General features: G+C 40.4%; 1 protein-coding gene across 6 annotated transcripts in view; it reads left to right on the plus strand.

The window, feature by feature from the left end:
• Positions 1–16,827, plus strand: part of LOC123760143 (uncharacterized) — a 58,110-nt gene extending 41,283 nt beyond the window's left edge. For 3 of the 6 annotated variants that reach the window (XM_069325453.1, XM_045745649.2, XM_045745647.2), the window contains exon 5: positions 15,894–16,827. In XM_069325453.1, the coding sequence (XP_069181554.1) occupies positions 15,894–16,090 (197 nt within the window). In that variant the 3' untranslated portion in view covers positions 16,091–16,827. Of the gene's footprint in view, positions 1–1,658; positions 5,189–15,893 lie in introns of those variants that run through there. The other 3 variants (XM_069325454.1, XM_045745648.2, XR_011228770.1) reach the window with 2 other exon arrangements.
• The last annotated feature ends 760 nt before the right edge of the window (positions 16,828–17,587 follow it).

Raw genomic sequence — 17,587 nt, forward strand, 5'->3', positions numbered from 1 at the left:
ACAGTGACTCCTTACAGTGACCCCTTACAATGACCCCTTACAGTGATCCTTGACAGTGACCCCTTACAATGATCCCTGACAGTGACTCCTTACAGTGACCCCTTACAGTGATCCCTGACAGTGACCCCTGACAGTGACCCCTGACAGTGACCCCTTACAATGATCCCTGACAGTGACCCCTGACAGTGATCCCTGACAGTGACCCCTGACAGTGATCCCTGACAGTGATCCCTGACAGTGACCCCTGACAGTGGGCCCTGACAGTGACCCCTTACAGTGACCCCTGACAGTGACCCCTTACAGTGACCCCTGACAGTGATCCCTGACAGTGATCCCTGACAGTGACCCCTTACAGTGGGCCCTGGCAGTGACCCCTTACAGTGACCCCTGACAGTGATCCCTGACAGTGACCCTTGACAGTGACCCCTGACAGTGATCCCTTACAGTGGGCCCTTACAGTGATCCCTGACAGTGACCCCTTACAATGATCCCTGACAGTGACCCCTAACAGTGACCCCCTGACAGTGACCCCTGACAGTGACCCCTGACAGTGATCCCTGACAGTGACCCCTGACAGTGGGCCCTGACAGTGACCCCTGACAGTGACCCCTGACAGTGACCCCTGACAGTGATCCCTGACAGTGATCCCTGACAGTGACCCCTGACAGTGGGCCCTGACAGTGACCCCTTACAGTGACCCCTGACAGTGACCCCTGACAGTGACCCCCTGACAGTGACCCCTGACAGTGACCCCTGACAGTGACCCCTGACAGTGACCCCTGACAGTGATCCCTGACAGTGACCCCTGACAGTGGGCCCTTACAGTGACCCCTGACAGTGACCCCTGACAGTGACCCCTGACAGTGATCCCTGACAGTGACCCCTGACAGTGACCCCTGACAGTGACCCCCTGACAGTGACCCCTGACAGTGACCCCTGACAGTGACCCCTGACAGTGATCCCTGACAGTGACCCCTGACAGTGGGCCCTGACAGTGACCCCTTACAGTGACCCCTGACAGTGACCCCTGACAGTGATCCCTGACAGTGACCCCTGACAGTGATCCCTGACAGTGATCCCTGACAGTGACCCCTGACAGTGATCCCTGACAGTGACCCTTGACAGTGATCCCTGACAGTGACCCCTTACAATGATCCCTGACAGTGACCCCTGACAGTGACCCCTGACAGTGACCCCTTACAATGATCCCTGACAGTGACCCCTGACAGTGATCCCTGACAGTGATCCCTGACAGTGACCCTTGACAGTGACCCCTGACAGTGATCCCTTACAGTGGGCCCTTACAGTTATCCCTGACAGTGACCCCTTACAGTGATCCCTGACAGTGATCCCTTACAGTGGGCCCTTACAGTGACCACTTACAGTGATCCCTGACAGTGACCCCTTACAGTGACCCCTATGATGATCCCTGACTGTGACCCCTTACAGTGACCCCTTACAGTGACTCCTTAGTGACCCCTATGATGACCCTCCTGACAGTGACCCCTGACAGTGACCCCCTGACAGTTACCCCTGACAGTGATGAGTGTATTAATAATTCTGAGTACTCTGGTTGTATACCCAGGTATTGTACTGGGCAACATACTAAGAAAAATCGTTGTAATTAACACTTCCGCGTGTCTATCTCCTCCATACAGGTGTTGGGACGGGCGCTCATAGCAACAGGTACTTTGAAGAAAACAGTCACTTTGACGAGCATTCAAGACTGTAACTTGCCTACCCAAAGGATTTTAGGGGTTCAGTTCCTGAGCCCATTATATGCCTCTGTAGTCTTATATCTTTACCGCTCGCGGGTTGGGTATGAGGCCCACTACCGCCCACGGGTTGGGTATGGGGCCCACTACCGCTCACGGGTTGGGTGTGGGGCCCACTACCACCCAGGGGTTGGGTATGGGGCCCACTACCGCTCACGGGTTGGGTATGGGGCCCACTACCACCCAGGGGTTGGGTATGGGGCCCACTACCGCTCACGGGTTGGGTATGGGGCCCACTACCACCCAGGGGTTGGGTATGGGGCCCACTACCGCTCACGGGTTGGGTATGGGGCCCACTACCACCCAGGGGTTGGGTATGGGGCCCACTACCGTCCACGGATTGGGTGTGGGGCCCACTACCGCCCACGGCGTGGGTATAGGGCCCACCACCGCCCAGGGTGTGGGCGGTAGTGGGCCCAGAAGCCATGATGAACAGCGCCACCAGCAGCGTCGAGGTGGACCGCTCGTCAACACACCGCCCAGAGAGATGTCAACATACTGAGGTCATCCTCGCCGAAGAACAACTGCCACATACAACATGAACAAAACAGTAGTTGAACACATGAACACGGCAACATCTCCACTCCTGCAATGATAGGGCAATTATTTGATTATTAATAGTTATTTATTACCAGTAATAACTGATTAATAAGTCTATTACTGTGACACGTTAGACTAGTAAGCCTATTTTTATGACATACTAGAAAGTCTATTATTGTGCCATGTTAGACTAATAAGTCTATTTGTTTGGGACGTGACTGAAACTTGTGCTAGGCTAAATATTTATTTTATATAAGTAAAACTAAATGTTTAGTAATATCATTGAAAGTAAATAATAAGTAAAATCTAAGACTTAAATGAAGTAGATAATAAGTAAAATAAGTCTAACAGTATGCGGCATTATAATTGAATTAACTTTACTAAATGATAATGTATGACCCAATATGTATTTTATATGTAAAAGTAAAATTTAGGAATATAATTGAAAGTAGATAATAGGCACATACGAGAGTTACAATAGTGGGACAAATGAAGTAGATAATAAATAGCGTTTAAGGCTTACAATAAGTGGCATTATAATTTAAATAATTGTATTAAATCAAATATGTAAACCCGTAAATGATGCATAGCTGTAATTAGCTTTGCGGGGACCTAGCCTAATTTACAGTATTTATTGCAACAGGTAAACAAAATATGTGTTATGCAACTTATATACAATAACAAGTAAAATAAACTACAAGAATATTTATAAAGTTTATAGATGAGCTTCAGGACAGGAAGCCGGCGACCTGTCGAATGTCAACTATTTGCGTTGATAATCATTTCCAGTTGGATTTTGAAATCCAATAGGCTTGGTATTTACCGCTTCGGCGGGTAGGCAGTTCCATGAGTTTATAACCCTGTGGGTGAAAAAGCATCTCCTGTTTTCTGTCCTATATTGTGGCTTGTTGCTTTGAAGCTGTTGCTCCTTGTTTGTGTTACATCTGAAAGTTTGAAGAAATTCTCCGGATCAACATTCACCAAATTTTTCATAATTTTTCAATAAAATCTGCCCTGTCTTATTCCTGGTTTGCAGTGTTGTTAGCCTTGTGGCCCTCAACCGTTCCTGATACCAGAGATGACTTAGCTCTGGAATTATTTTTGTTGCCCGGTGTTGCACTTTCTCCAGAGCAGCTATATTCTCTTGAAGGTGGGCATCACCATGTACTTGTTAGACCGATAAGTATAGCATGATCAGGTAAACCAGACACTCGGGGGGGGGGGGGGGAACTCAGCAGATGTAGGCAGATTTCCGGATAGAGATGTAGGTGCTCAAGAGAGGGATGCAGAAACCGTGGATAGGCATGGACGAAAAAAGCAACCTCATTATAAGGAACCTTGCGAAAGAGGAGGACATGAATGACAAGGAACTCATTGAGGCAATGTTAGTGACACTGATGGGGAAGGTTGAAGACTCAAATATATCAGATGTCGGGAGGTTGGGTAGGCCGGAAGCAAATATGGTAAGAATACCCATTTGCAAATTTTGAACACAGAAGGAAGATACTCAACCATGCCCACGAACTCAAAGATCCCGAGGGGTATAACCAAGAGGCAAACTGAAGGCGTTAAAAAACACAGAACGATACAAAAATGAAAAGCTAAAGATCAGGACCTAGATTCACGAAGCGCCATGTATTTCTTATTAAATAGCTGTGCTATGAAGGTTCTTAAGTACTCGGTACGTAAAGGTATTCCATATTCCGACTTTTACCCAGTTATCCATTCCTCCATCCTTACCCGTTGGCAGGCTTCTTGGTCGTCTGTTACTGGTAACAAACTACGTACTCTTAAGTGTTGTGTTTCCTCGTGGCCGTCCTCCTACCACCGTAACCGGCGGTGGGAAACAGCTCTGGCGAGGTTGCGTATTGGCCATACTCGCTTAACCCATGGTCACTTGATGGAGCTCCGCCCTGCTCCTTATTGTCCTAGTTGCATTGTCCCTCTTACGGTCGTGCATGTCCTTCTTGAATGTCCTGACTTCCAGGACGAGCGTGTGTCTTGCTTTCCGACCGCCCCTCGCAGTCACCTGTCCCTCGATAGAATTCTGGGTGACTCGGATACTTTTGATATCGTTCGCCTTATGCGTTTTTGTTCTCGTATTGGCATCCTTGGTGATATTTAGCGCCCTCTGATTATTTAGCACTTTGATGGTGCTACATAGCCTTCCCGGTTTGGTGCCTTCTTTTGATAATTACTTACTTAAGTACTCGGTAAGAAGAGCCGTACGTGCGATTCAGGAAGGTGTTCACACGCAGTTATTAGCAATTTTGATGTAGTTCACTGAAGTCTCAATAGATGTCACTAAGGCTTTTCGTTTGGCCAATCAAATTAGTTTATTTCAAAGTAAAACTATGTATTTTTCAATTTCTACAGTTAGCACCGACATTGTAGTAAACAGATATGTTACATTTTGTCTTTATCTAATTCTAAGAGATATTGTTTGGTTTTCGTTGTCGCTCGGAGGATTGAGACGCGATGCAGACATTTTTTTTATTCAGGTAAAGGTTCATACATTAAAGATGAGTTACGAACATAATGTTGGAATTTAAAGATAGAGTTAGTACATACAATACCTAAAGCCACTAGAACGCATAGTGTTTCGAGCAAATTATTATTTATATTTACCTGAATTTACCTAAGAGCCACTAACTCTCTAGTGGCCTCGACGAATACAGAAAGCCGGCGGTTTGTTAAACATCACGCCAATTGTCCTAATGATATTTTCTAGCTGGATTTTAAAGTTTAACAGTTTTGGCATGTACAGCTTCAGCGGGTAGGCGGTTCCATGGGTATATAACCTTGTGTGTGAAAAAGACATCTCGTTTTCAGTCCTACTTGAGATACCTCAGTAATAAAGGGTTTAAATTATAGATCGCATTATTATTATTACCTTATTAAAGCATTATCCTTATTAAATCATAAATGTTAACCATGGATCATTAATAACTCATATTGATAAGTAATGTTAGTCATATTTTTTTTATATTAGTCATATTTTTTAACTTATGTTAAAAAATAAATTAGGTTTATTGTTACACAGAACCAAATTGTGTAACAGAGGAAGAGGTCTTGGACACACATTTGTTCAAGCTACATGTAGAGGAATCAGCTGAATGATCTACCTCATCACATAATGATAATTTAAACCATCATTGTTAGGCCATGACTACTCAAATTGATTGACTGGTGAAGATTAAGCCGCCCAAGAGGAGGCACGGGCATGAGTAGCCCGTAAGACTACTCTAAGGCAGTAGGATCTGCAGTCTGTAGTGTGCATACAGATAAACAAAAAATACTCTAGAACATGCAACACAAAAAATGTTAAATAAAAATGCAGCAAAAATGATGTTAGGTAAGGGTTTGTCCTAGTTAAAATTTAATAGGTAATACTTAAAAAACTTTTGTAATTAATTCAAATTCAAATTTCAAATTCAAATGTTTATTCAGGTAAAGTACATACACACAAGGGGTGATACAAATATTGATGAATTTATAGATAGAGCTAGTACATACAATGCCTAACGCCACTATTACGCAAAGCGTTTCAGGCAGGAAAAACACTAAAGACTAAAACTTAATACTAATTGAGATTAAAGTATAAAATGTGTTCAGACAATATAAAAATAAAAAAGGGGGAACATGGCAGAAAAACAGCAAAAATACAATTTGGTCGACAAACAGCATTGTTTAAAAATAACAGACATGGGTTGACATTATATGGGTAAGGGTACGTTACAGGGAGTTAATTAGGTAATGCTTAGTATATATTTTAAACTGGTTGAGAGAGGTACAGTCTTTAACATGATTGGGAAGGTCATTCCACATTCTGGGTCCCTTGATTTGTAGAGCATTTCTAGTTTGATTAAAACGTGCTCTTGGAATATCAAAAAGGTATTTGTTTCTGGTGTGGTTATCTTGTGATGATTTCGGGGCTTTAGTGTCCCCGCGGCCCGGTCCTCGACCAGGCCTCCACCCCCAGGAAGCAGCCCGTGACAGCTGACCAACTCCCAGGTACCTATTTTACTGCTAGGTAACACTAGGTGGTGCTCATGGGTTCTGCTACAACCTTCAATGAAGCTTTTAAGGTCAGGATTGGCATTTCAGTTCAGCGTTTTATATATATATATATATATATATATATATATATATATATATATATATATATATATATATATATATATATATATATATATATATATATATATAATGTCGTACCTAGTAGCCAGAACGCACTTCTCAGCCTACGATGCAATGCCCGATTTGCCTAATAAGCCAAGTTTTCCTGAATTAATATATTTTCTCTAATTTTTTTTCTTATGAAATGATAAAGCTACCCATTTCATTATGTATGAGGTCAATTTTGTTTTATTGTAGTTAAAATTAACGTAGATATATGACCGAACCTAACCAACCCTACCTAACCTAACCTATCCTATCTTTATAGGTTAGGTTGGGTTAGGTAACCGAAAAAGGTAGGTTAGGTTAGGTTAGGTAGGTTAGGTCGTCGAAAAAACATTAATTCATGAAAACTTGGCTTATTAGGCAAATTGGGCCTTGCATAGTAGGCTGAGAAGTGCGTTCTGGCTACTAGGTACGACATATATATATATATATATATATATATATATATATATATATATATATATATATATATATATATATATATATATATTATATATATATATATATATATATATATATATATATATATATATATATATATATATATATATATATATATCGTACCTAATAGCCAGAACGCACTTCTCAGCCTACTATTCAAGGCCCGATTTGCCTAATAAGCCAAGTTTTCATGAATTAATGTTTTTTCGTCTACCTAACCTACCTAACCTAACCTAACCTAGCTTTTTTTGGCTACCTATCCTAACCTTACCTATAAATATAGGTTAGGTTAGGTTAGGTAGGGTTGGTTAGGTTCGGTCATATATCTACGTTAATTTTAACTCCAATAAAAAAAAATTGACCTCATACATAGAGAAAAGGGTTGCTTTATCATTTCATAAGAAAAAAATTATAGTAAATATATTAATTCAGGAAAACTTGGCTTATTAGGCAAATCGGGCCTTGAATAGTAGGCTGAGAAGTGAGTTCTGGCTACTAGGTACGACATATATATATATATATATATATATATATATATATATATATATATATATATATGTCGTACCTAGTAGCCAGAATGCACTTCTCGGCCTACTATGCAAGGCCCGATTTGCCTAATAAGCCAAGTTTTCCTGAATTAATATATTTTCTCTAAATTTTTTCTTTTGAAATGATAAAGCTACCAATATCATTATGTATGAGGTCAATGTTTTTTTATTGGAGTTAAAATTAACGTAGATATATGACCGAACCTAACCAACCCTACCTAACCTAACCTAACCGATCTTTATAGGTTAGGTTAGGTTAGGTAGCCGAAAAAGTTAGGTTAGGTTAGGTTAGGTAGGTTAGGTAGTCGAAAAGCAATTAATTCATGAAAACTTGGCTTATTAGGCAAATTGGGCCTTGCATAGTAGGCTGAGAAGTGTGTTCTGGCTACTAGGTACGACATATATATATATATATATATATATATATATATATATATATATATATATATATATATATATATATATATATATGTTGTACCTAGTAGCCAGAACGTCGTACTCGGCTTACTATGCAAGGCCCGATTTGCCAAATAAGCCAAGTTTTCCTGAATTAATATATTTTCTCCAATTTTTTTCTTATGAAATGATAAAGCTACCCATTTCATTATGTATGAGGTCATTTTTTTATTGGAGTTAAAATTAACGTAGATATATGACCGAACCTAACCAACCCTACCTAACCTAACCTAACCTATCTTTATATGTTAGGTTAGGTTAGGTAGCCGAAAAAGTTAGGCTAGGTTTGGTTAGGTAGGTTAGGTAGTCGAAAAACAATTCATGAAAACTTGGCTTATTAGGCAAATCGGGCCTTGCCTAGTAGGCTGAGAAGTGCGTTCTGGCTACTAGGTACGACATATATATATATATATATATATATATATATATATATATATATATATATATATATATATATATATATATATATATATATAATATACATACATACATACACATAAGAGGATGTGCAGTGACTTAATTTCTAACATATTCAGAGATTTGAGTAGGGGTACCGAGTGATGTCTGGGGCCAGAGTTGGATATTGTCCTAATAGCAGCTTCGTGTTAAGTAATTAGAGGACGTAAATGATTTTGGGTAGTAGAACCCCAAGCACAAATACCATAGTTGAGATAAGGATAGGTGAGGGAGTAATAGAGCGTCACCAGGCCAGGGCGAGGAACATCATATCTGATCTTAGAAAGAATACCAACAGTTTTTGAAACTTTTTTTATATATTTAGAATGTGTCCCTGGAAATTCAGCTTGTGGTCAATGAGAACGCCAAGGAATTTGCCATCTATTTTGTTACAAATTTGGGTATTATTCATCATGAGATTTATTTGATTTGAGGATTTATTGCCAAACAAAATATAAAAAGTTTTGTTAATGTTGAGGGTGAGTTTGTTGGCAGTTAGCCAAAGATGAACTTTATTTAGCTCAGTATTCACTGTGACATTTAGAGCAAAGGGGTTATTTTGAGGTTATCTTGAGATGATTTTGGGGCTTTTTAGTGTCCCCGTGGCCCGGTCCTCGACCAGGCCTCCACCCCCAGGAAGCAGCCCGTGACAGCTGACTAACACCCAGGTATCTATTTTACTGCTAGGTAACAGGGACATAGGGTGAAAGAAACTCTGCACATTGTTTCTCGCCAGCGCCTGGGATCGAACCCAGGATCACAAGTCCAGCGTGCTGTTCGCTCGGCCGACTGGCTCCTAGGGGTCAGGACTGGAGTAAATGAAGGTTGTGTCGTCAGCAAATAGAATTGGTTTGAGGTGTTGGGAGGCATTTGGAAGGTCATTAATGTAGATGAGAAAGAGGAGAGGGCCAAGTATGCTGCCCTGAGGAACACCAATGTTGATGGGTAGGGTGGGAGAAATTGAATTATTCACAGAAACATACTGGAGCCTGTCAGTAAGGTAAGATTTGAGGTATTGCAGGGAGTGTCCTCTGACTCCATAGTGATGTAATTTAAGAAAAAGATTTTGGTGGTACAGAGGCACATAATGGGCTCAGGGACTGAACCCCACAATTCATTTAGCTAAGCAAGTTACAATCTTGATGAGCTAGTTACAAAATTCAATATAAGTCGTCACATCAACAATGGGTTCGAGATCGACCTCAAGTACAGGTTCTAAATTAAGCAACTGACATGTGGAGAGCTAGTGTCAAAATTTATATGTTTGTCCTGCACACCGCCCCCCATCCAGTGGGCAGCAGTGGATAGGTTACAATTACTTAGTTACTACCTACAGTTAGCAAACTGGGGATATTTGGCTAAAATTTCTGGTTTACAAAGCTAAGTATAGTGCTGCATTCTTGTTTTCTGGCATAAGTGTGTAGTAATGGTATAGGGTATCGCTAGTGTTTATATTGCTAATTTACTGTAAAGGGGGCTCAGTGGAACCACGTGTTTCTCCAGTGGTACTAAGCTACCTGGAGTCCTTGCTAGTGTCCCTTGCCTAGTAAACTTTACCCTAACTTGTCCCAAGTGTAAGCCTTGTATCCTGCCTTCGTGGACCAAGGTAGTTAACGTAAGATAGTGTGGTAAAGTAATTATTGTTATTGTTGTGAATGTATATGGGGGGGATTGTTAAGAGGGTTTAATACATAAGGTAGTTTTTGAGGTGTATCCATTACTCCTGTTTTGTGGCGTAGTTAATTGTATCCCAGACGACAGAACTGTTCTAAAACCTTAAAGTATAAACAGGAACCTATGTTCCTTGGGGGCCAGGCCTAATTGTGTCACTACCCTGTTACACCTTGATTCAAACTGCTGACCCTGCTCCATAATACTAGATCCCCCATAGCAGCCCACTAATTTATAACAGTTTGTTATTTAAACTCTTCTTTGATCCCAATATTTGTGAAATTGTGCTCCATATTTTCTTAATGTTGCCCTTTGTTTGGGTAAATTTATCTTCGTAGTATTTAGTTTTGGCTCTTCTAATTATTTTAGATAGCAATGACGAGTAATTCTTTGAAAATTCTTTGGAGACGATTCCTAACCTATAGTTCTTCTCAAGGTCATGTTTTATATTAATGGATTTAAGTATTCCCTTCGTAAGCCAAGGATTGCTTAGCCTTTTAGTTGTGACTTGTTTTGTTAGCATAGAACAGTGGGTGTTATAAAGGCTGAGAGTTTTTTGAAGAAAAGATTGCACTGCTAGGTTGATGTCCTCTATGTTACCTAATTCGGACTCCCAGTTGACATTAACAGCAGCAGCTATAAAATTGCCTATGGTAGTTTCACTGTGCAGCCTAAAGCTTATCTCCCTTGTCTCTAGAGGTGGTTTCTTAATGTTAGGAGAAATGTGTGAGAAATGTGAAAAAAGATCTTGTTCTCTTCCTTTCCCCTTAGTTTGCCCTAGACACTCCTATCCTCTGTGCCAGTGTTCCTTTCCAGAGTTTTCCTCGGGGTATCATCCTGACTTTATCAATTAATGACAGTTGCCCAGTTTGCTTCCGGAAAATGTCCCCCCATCTTACAAACTAATTCCAGCAGTACCCTTAAGGGGTAGGTTCCTTGCCCATTGCCCATCACGTTCCTACTGCATGCCCGCTTCTGCCCACCCTTACAGATTCAGATTCAGATTCAGATGTTTATTCAGGTAAGGTATATACATACAAGTGATGTTACATTAATGGATTGATATATAGATAGAGCTAGTACATACAATGCCTAAAGCCACTATTACGCAATGCGTTTCGGGCAAGAAAAACATTAATATCTAGAACTTAATACTAATTGAGCATAAAGAATAAAAGATGTTGAGAACAAATACAAATAAAGATAAAAAAAAAGGGGGAACATGACTGAAAAAGCAGCACAAATACAATAGGTTGACAAACAGTGTTGATTAAAAAAAAAAGAAAAAAAAAAGAAAATAACAGACATGGGTTGACAATAGAGGAGTGAGGTAGATTACAGGGAATTTATTAGGTAGTGTTTAGTTTTTATCTTAAACTGGTTGAGAGAGGTACAGTCTTTAACATGGTTGGGAAGGTCATTCCACATTCTGGGCCCCTTGATTTGCAGAGCATTTCTAGTTTGATTAAGACGTACTCTAGGAATATCAAAACTGTATTTATTTCTGGTGTGGTGCTCATGGGTTCTGTTACAACCTTCTATGAAGCTTTTAAGATCAGGATTGGCATTATAGTTTAGCGTTTTATATATGTATAATACACATGAGAGAATGTGCAGTGACTTAATATCTAACATATTAAGAGATTTGAGTAGGGGTACCGAGTGATGTCTGGGGCCAGAGTTGGATATTGTTCTAATAGCGGCTTTGTGTTGGGTAATTAGAGGACGTAAGTGATTTTGGGTAGTAGAACCCCAAGCACAAATACCATAGTTGAGATAAGGATAGATAAGGGAGTAATAGAGAGTCACCAGAGCAGGGCGTGGTACATAATATCTGATCTTAGAAAGAATGCCCACAGTTTTTGAAACTTTTTTTGATATATTTAGAATGTGTCCCTGGAAATTCAGCTTGTGGTCAATGAGAATGCCAAGGAATTTGCCATCTAATTTGTTACAAATTTGGGTATTGTTTATTTTGAGATTTATAAGACTAGAGGATTTATTGCCAAACAGAATATAGAAGGTTTTGTCAATGTTAAGGGTGAGTTTGTTGGCAGTTAGCCAAAGATGGACTTTATTTAGCTCAGTATTTACTGTGGCATTTAGAGCAAGAGGGTCAGGACTGGAGTAAATGAAGGTTGTGTCGTCAGCAAATAGAATTGGTTTGAGGTGTTGGGAGGCATTTGGAAGGTCATTAATGTAGATGAGAAAGAGGAGAGGGCCAAGTATGCTGCCCTGAGGAACACCAATGTTGATGGGTAGGGTGGGAGAAATTGTATTATTCACAGAAACATATTGGAGCCTGTCAGTAAGGTAGGACTCGAGGTATTGTAGGGAGTGTCCTCTGACTCCATAATGATGTAATTTAAGAAGAAGGTTATGGTGGTTGACAGTATCAAAAGCTTTACGCAGGTCCACAAATAACCCAACAGGGAGCTCCTTTTTATCAAGAGCTGTATGAATCGAGTTAAGCATACTAATAAGTGCATCGTTAGTGCTTTTTTTGGGTCTGAAGCCATATTGGCAAGGGCTAAGTATATTGAGTTTGGCTAGATATGAGTAAAGCTGCTTGTATATAAGTTTTTCAAAAATTTTTGACAAGTTTGGCAGGATTGATATAGGTCTGTAGTTGTTAACATCTGTGGGGTCACCACATTTGTGGACAGGCGTTACTCTCGCTTTTTTTAGAATATCTGGAAAGGTTTGGAGTTCAAGTGACTTGTTGAAGAGCAAAGCAATAGCAGGGGCTAAAGATCTGGAGGCTTTTTTGTAAATTAAAGTTGGTATCTCCTCAAGGGCACCAGACTTGGTTTTAAGGGAAAGGATTATCTCATTGACGTCAGTGGAGTTAATAGGCTTTAGGTACAGAGACTGTGGATAGTTACCTGTAAGATAGTCCTTAATGTCAGTACTGGAAGATGGAATATCATTTGCAAGGGATGAACCAATGGAAGAGAAGAACCTATTGAACTCAATAGCAGAATCAGAGGCTGAAAGCTGACCATCGTTATTAGACAGGAGAGTCGGTTTGTTATTTAAAGATTTCTTTGATCCCAATATTTGTGAAATTGTGCTCCAAGTTTGTTTAATGTTGCTCTTTATTTGAGTAAATTTATCTTCGTAGTAATTAGTTTTGGCTCGTCTAATTATCTTAGTTAGCAATAATGAGTAATTCTTTGAGAATTCTTTGGAGACAATTCCTAACCTATACTTCTTCTCAAGGTCGTGTTTTTTGTTAATGGATTTCAGTATTCCCTTTGTAAGCCAAGGATTGTTAAGCCTTTTGCTTGTGACTTGTTTTGTAAGCCTAGGACAGTGGGTGTTATAAAGGCTAAGAGTTGTTTGTAGAAAAGATTGCACTGCTAGGTTGATGTCCCCTATGTTACCTAACTCGGACTCCCAGTTGACATTATCAGCAGCAGTTATAAAATTGTTTATAGCAGTTTCATTGTGCAGCCTAAAGCTTAACTCCCTTGTTTCTAGAGGTGGTTTGCTAATGTTAGTTAAGAGAAATGTGGGGTAGTGGTCTGTAGTGCTATCGGTGATTATACCTGAAGTAAGCGGAGAGGTTATGTTGGTCCAGATGTGATCTAGAGTCGTGGCAGTGCTATCAGTGATTCTAGTAGGTCTAGTGATTAAGGGTATGAGGAGGCAGGAATTCATACAGTTGAGGAAGCTAACAGCAGTAGGGTGTTCTGGCTCGCAGAGGTCAATATTAAAGTCCCCTGCGATAATTAGGTGGTTTTTGTTCAGTCTGTTATCAAGTATTAGATTTCTAAGGTTTGAGTTGAATACAGACACATCAGTGTTGGGAATTCTATAGACTGCACCCACAGACAGGACAGACTCGGCACCCTTGACTCTGAAGCTGGCGAAGATATACTCCCCATAGCAGTCTCTAGTTCTAATTTCTTTTAAGCATGTTAGTTCTTGGTGGTAGTAAAGAGCAGTGCCACCATCTCTCTGAAGTTGACGACAGTTGTGAATTGCTGAGTAGTTAGGCATGTTAAAGAGTTGAGTAGTATCCTCTTTCAACCATGTTTCAGTAAGTATAATAAAAGAGAATTTGTTGCCAATAGTTTCAATCAAGGCACTAACATCATCGAAGTGTTTACCTAGGGATCTAACGTTCAAATTGATTACAGAGATATTGTGATTATGAGTTAATACATTGTTTACATCATGTGCTGCAAAATATCTGCAATTTAGATCATTAAAGTGATTATTGTCATAGATAGTGGATTAGAGGTTAAGTTCTGGGTCTATACTTGACTGCATAAAAGAAGCTGATTGTAGAATCAGAAATAAGTAGAAAAAAGCTATAAAATAGGGAAAAATATATACACAATACTGTACAAAACAAACACAAAAGGGGCTTACAGGGGTACAATGGAGTAAGGGAGTATGGCTAGGCTAGGCAACCTAGGCAATTAATGAGATTAAAGAAAAAACATGTAAACATGGACTATACAAAACACAAGATATGGAAATACAAAACAAAAAATATAAGCAAGACTAAGCAATACAAAAAAAAACAAAATGAGCAAAAATGAGGTAGATTGCTTACGAGTACTCACAGGTACACTGTAAGTAACAATTTGCAATTTGAGATGCAGGCAAAGCCAGGGGTACAATGGAGTAAGGGAGCATGGCAAGGCTAGGCAACCTAGGTAATAAATGAAATCAAAGAAAAGTTGAATAATAAACATAGGCAAATTTAAGCTAATGATTAATAACTATAGATAGTTCAGTAATGACTGTATAATTAAAAAGACCTGAAGAACTACTTAATAACTCAATTAAATAATTTCGGTAAATGACTAGGTAAGAGTAAGTTAAAAATTAAGTCAGAAAATGAACCAAGGAGACTTAGGATACCTAGCCCCACTAGTTGACAGGGGGTTAATTAAGTTAATTCATTGAGAGTGATAAGGTGAGACAGACCACATTGGGAGAGGAAAGTGTTGAGGTTTTCTTCTCTAGTAATTGTAAACATTTTGCCCTCTGCGGTTTTTCTCACCTTTATCAGACCATCTCTAACGAAGCACTGATGAATAGCATCTGGGTTTTGTTGCCGGATTTGACGCAGGCGGTAGAGGATTTGCTGTCTGTTCCTGGTCAAGCACTCGTTGATGTATAATCCCTTCCGTAGGGATGCAGCTGTCCGGACTAGATTGGATTTCGTGAACTGGGAAGACAGCTTCAGGCGAATTTTCCGTTGATTTAGACCTGATGGATTCTTTTTGCCTACTCTGTAGGCAGCAATAACGTCAGTTTTGTTTAGATTGAGCTGCAATTTGTTTTTTAAGAGATCCTGAGCTATTTCGAAACAATTTTCACCTTCATGTTCCACAGGTATATCTTGGGACGACACGATAACAGAGTCTAGCAGCTTTTGCTGGTCTTGTTCCTCCTGGGAGACGGAACGTTGAGCTGAAAATGTACTGATACATGCAGTCATTTTGCTGAGAGCTTCCTCCTGCTTTTTTAAGGCTTCATCAGTTTTCCGAAGGTTGTTTTCCTCATGGAGATCATTCAAATCATGCTGTAGTTGGTCTTGGCTAGCCTTGTAGTTTCTAATATCCTCGCGGAGGAGGGTTATTTCTTGTTGTTGTTGTTGGAGATTAGCGCGGTTCGCTAGATTCTCGTTGAGAAGACTCAAGATGATAGAATTTTGTGACTCGAGGACTAGGCACAACTTTTTGAACCACAGATTCTCGGTCCAGTTAGTGAATTCCGGTGAGGGACCGGAAGCTCGCTTGAGTTGATTATACTGGGATGCTAGCATGTTCATAGCATGTTACTGCCTTAATACTTCCAGAACCGACTACGGAAGGCGCACAAGGTACACCATTGATGAACGAGGAAAAGGGATGGAGCCCGAGGGCAGACTACTGCAGCCATGAAGTCGACACCACCCTCACCGCCGTGGGGCGGGCCGCAGCGACAACGACGGACACGGGGTCGACCCTGGGGAGTCGGCCTCGATGTAGGCGGCTTCCCACTTCCCTTCGTTAGTTAGGAGAAATGTGGGGTAATGGTCTGTAGTGCTATCGACGATTATCCCTGAAGTGAGTGGAGAGGTTATGTTGGTCCAGATGTGATCAAGAGCCGTGGCAGTACTATCAGTGACTCTAGTAGGTCTAGTGATTAAGGGTATGAGGAAGCAGGAATTCATACAGTTGAGGAAGCTGGCAGCAATAGGGTTTTCAGGCTCGCAGAGGTCAATATTAAAGTCACCTGCAATAATTAGATGATTTTTGTTCAGTCTGTTATCTAGTATTAGATTTCTAAGGTTAGAGTTGAATTCGGACACATCAGTGTTAGGAATTCTATAGACTGCTTCCACAGACAGGACAGACTCACCTCCCTTGACTCAGAAACTGGCGAAGATATACACCCCACAGTAGTCTCTAGTTATAATTACTTTTAAGCATGTTAGTTCTTGGTGGTAATAAAGAGCAGTACCACCACCTCTCTGAATTGGTCGATAGTTTTGAATTGCTGAGTAGTTTGGCATGTTAAAGAGTTGAGTAGTATCCTCTTTTAACCACGTTTCAGTAAGTATAATAAAAGAGAATTTGTTGCCAATAGTTTCAGTCAAGGCACTAACATCATCGAAGTGTTTGCTTAGAGATCTTACATTCAAGTTAATTAGAGAGATATTGTGATTGTGTTAATACATTGTTTACATCATGTGCTGTAAAATATCTGCAATTTTGATCATTAAAGTGATGATTGTCATAGATAGTGGATAAGATTTTTAGTTCTGGGTCTATACTTGTTTGCATAAGAAGGCTGGTTGTAGGAAAGCAAGGCAAGAATGGCAATTACAAAATAAAATTTCGATATGTAAGGGGGGAAATAATAAAAATCTAAACAAGACTATACAAGACAAACACAAAATGAACAACACAAAAAAAGAAAAAAAAATGAGGTAGATTGCTTACAAGTACTCTCATTATGAGTACTTGTAATTATTATGGGGCTATCCCAGTGTTTACTGAACCTAAAAATCGCTTCATGTGTGCTCATTTTTAGTTTAAAGTTTTCCATCGTAACATAAAATACTACTAACATCAACCATGTATTGGGGTCTCAGGCATTCAGTTTACAACTCGGTAAGTGCTTACTGAACGTGGAAATCACTTCATGTGTGCTCATTTAATTTAGTTTAAAGTTTCCCCATCTTAAATTAAATACTACTATCATCAACCTTGTATTGGGTGGCTCAGGCTTTCAGTTTACATCTCAGTAAGTGTTTACTGAACATAAATGGCCACTGCTTCGCAAGCGGGGATGTTTCTGATGGGGGAGAAAGAAACATTTGCGCAGCGCGTCCCGCGGCGTTGCGCGGGCAGTCTGGGGCCGTATAAATACGGGGGCACAGAGGGGCTCTGCCCTCACTCCGCCTGCCCTCGCCGCTGCCCTCGCAAAGCCCACCCACCTCTCCTTTGCAAGCGGCTGTCTTTGTACCCCCGTCATGCTTTGCACAGTTGTCTCCCTTTTCTCCCC

The sequence above is a fragment of the Procambarus clarkii genome, chromosome 16 (genome assembly GCF_040958095.1).
Source record: "Procambarus clarkii isolate CNS0578487 chromosome 16, FALCON_Pclarkii_2.0, whole genome shotgun sequence".
Classification (NCBI taxonomy): domain Eukaryota; kingdom Metazoa; phylum Arthropoda; class Malacostraca; order Decapoda; family Cambaridae; genus Procambarus; species Procambarus clarkii.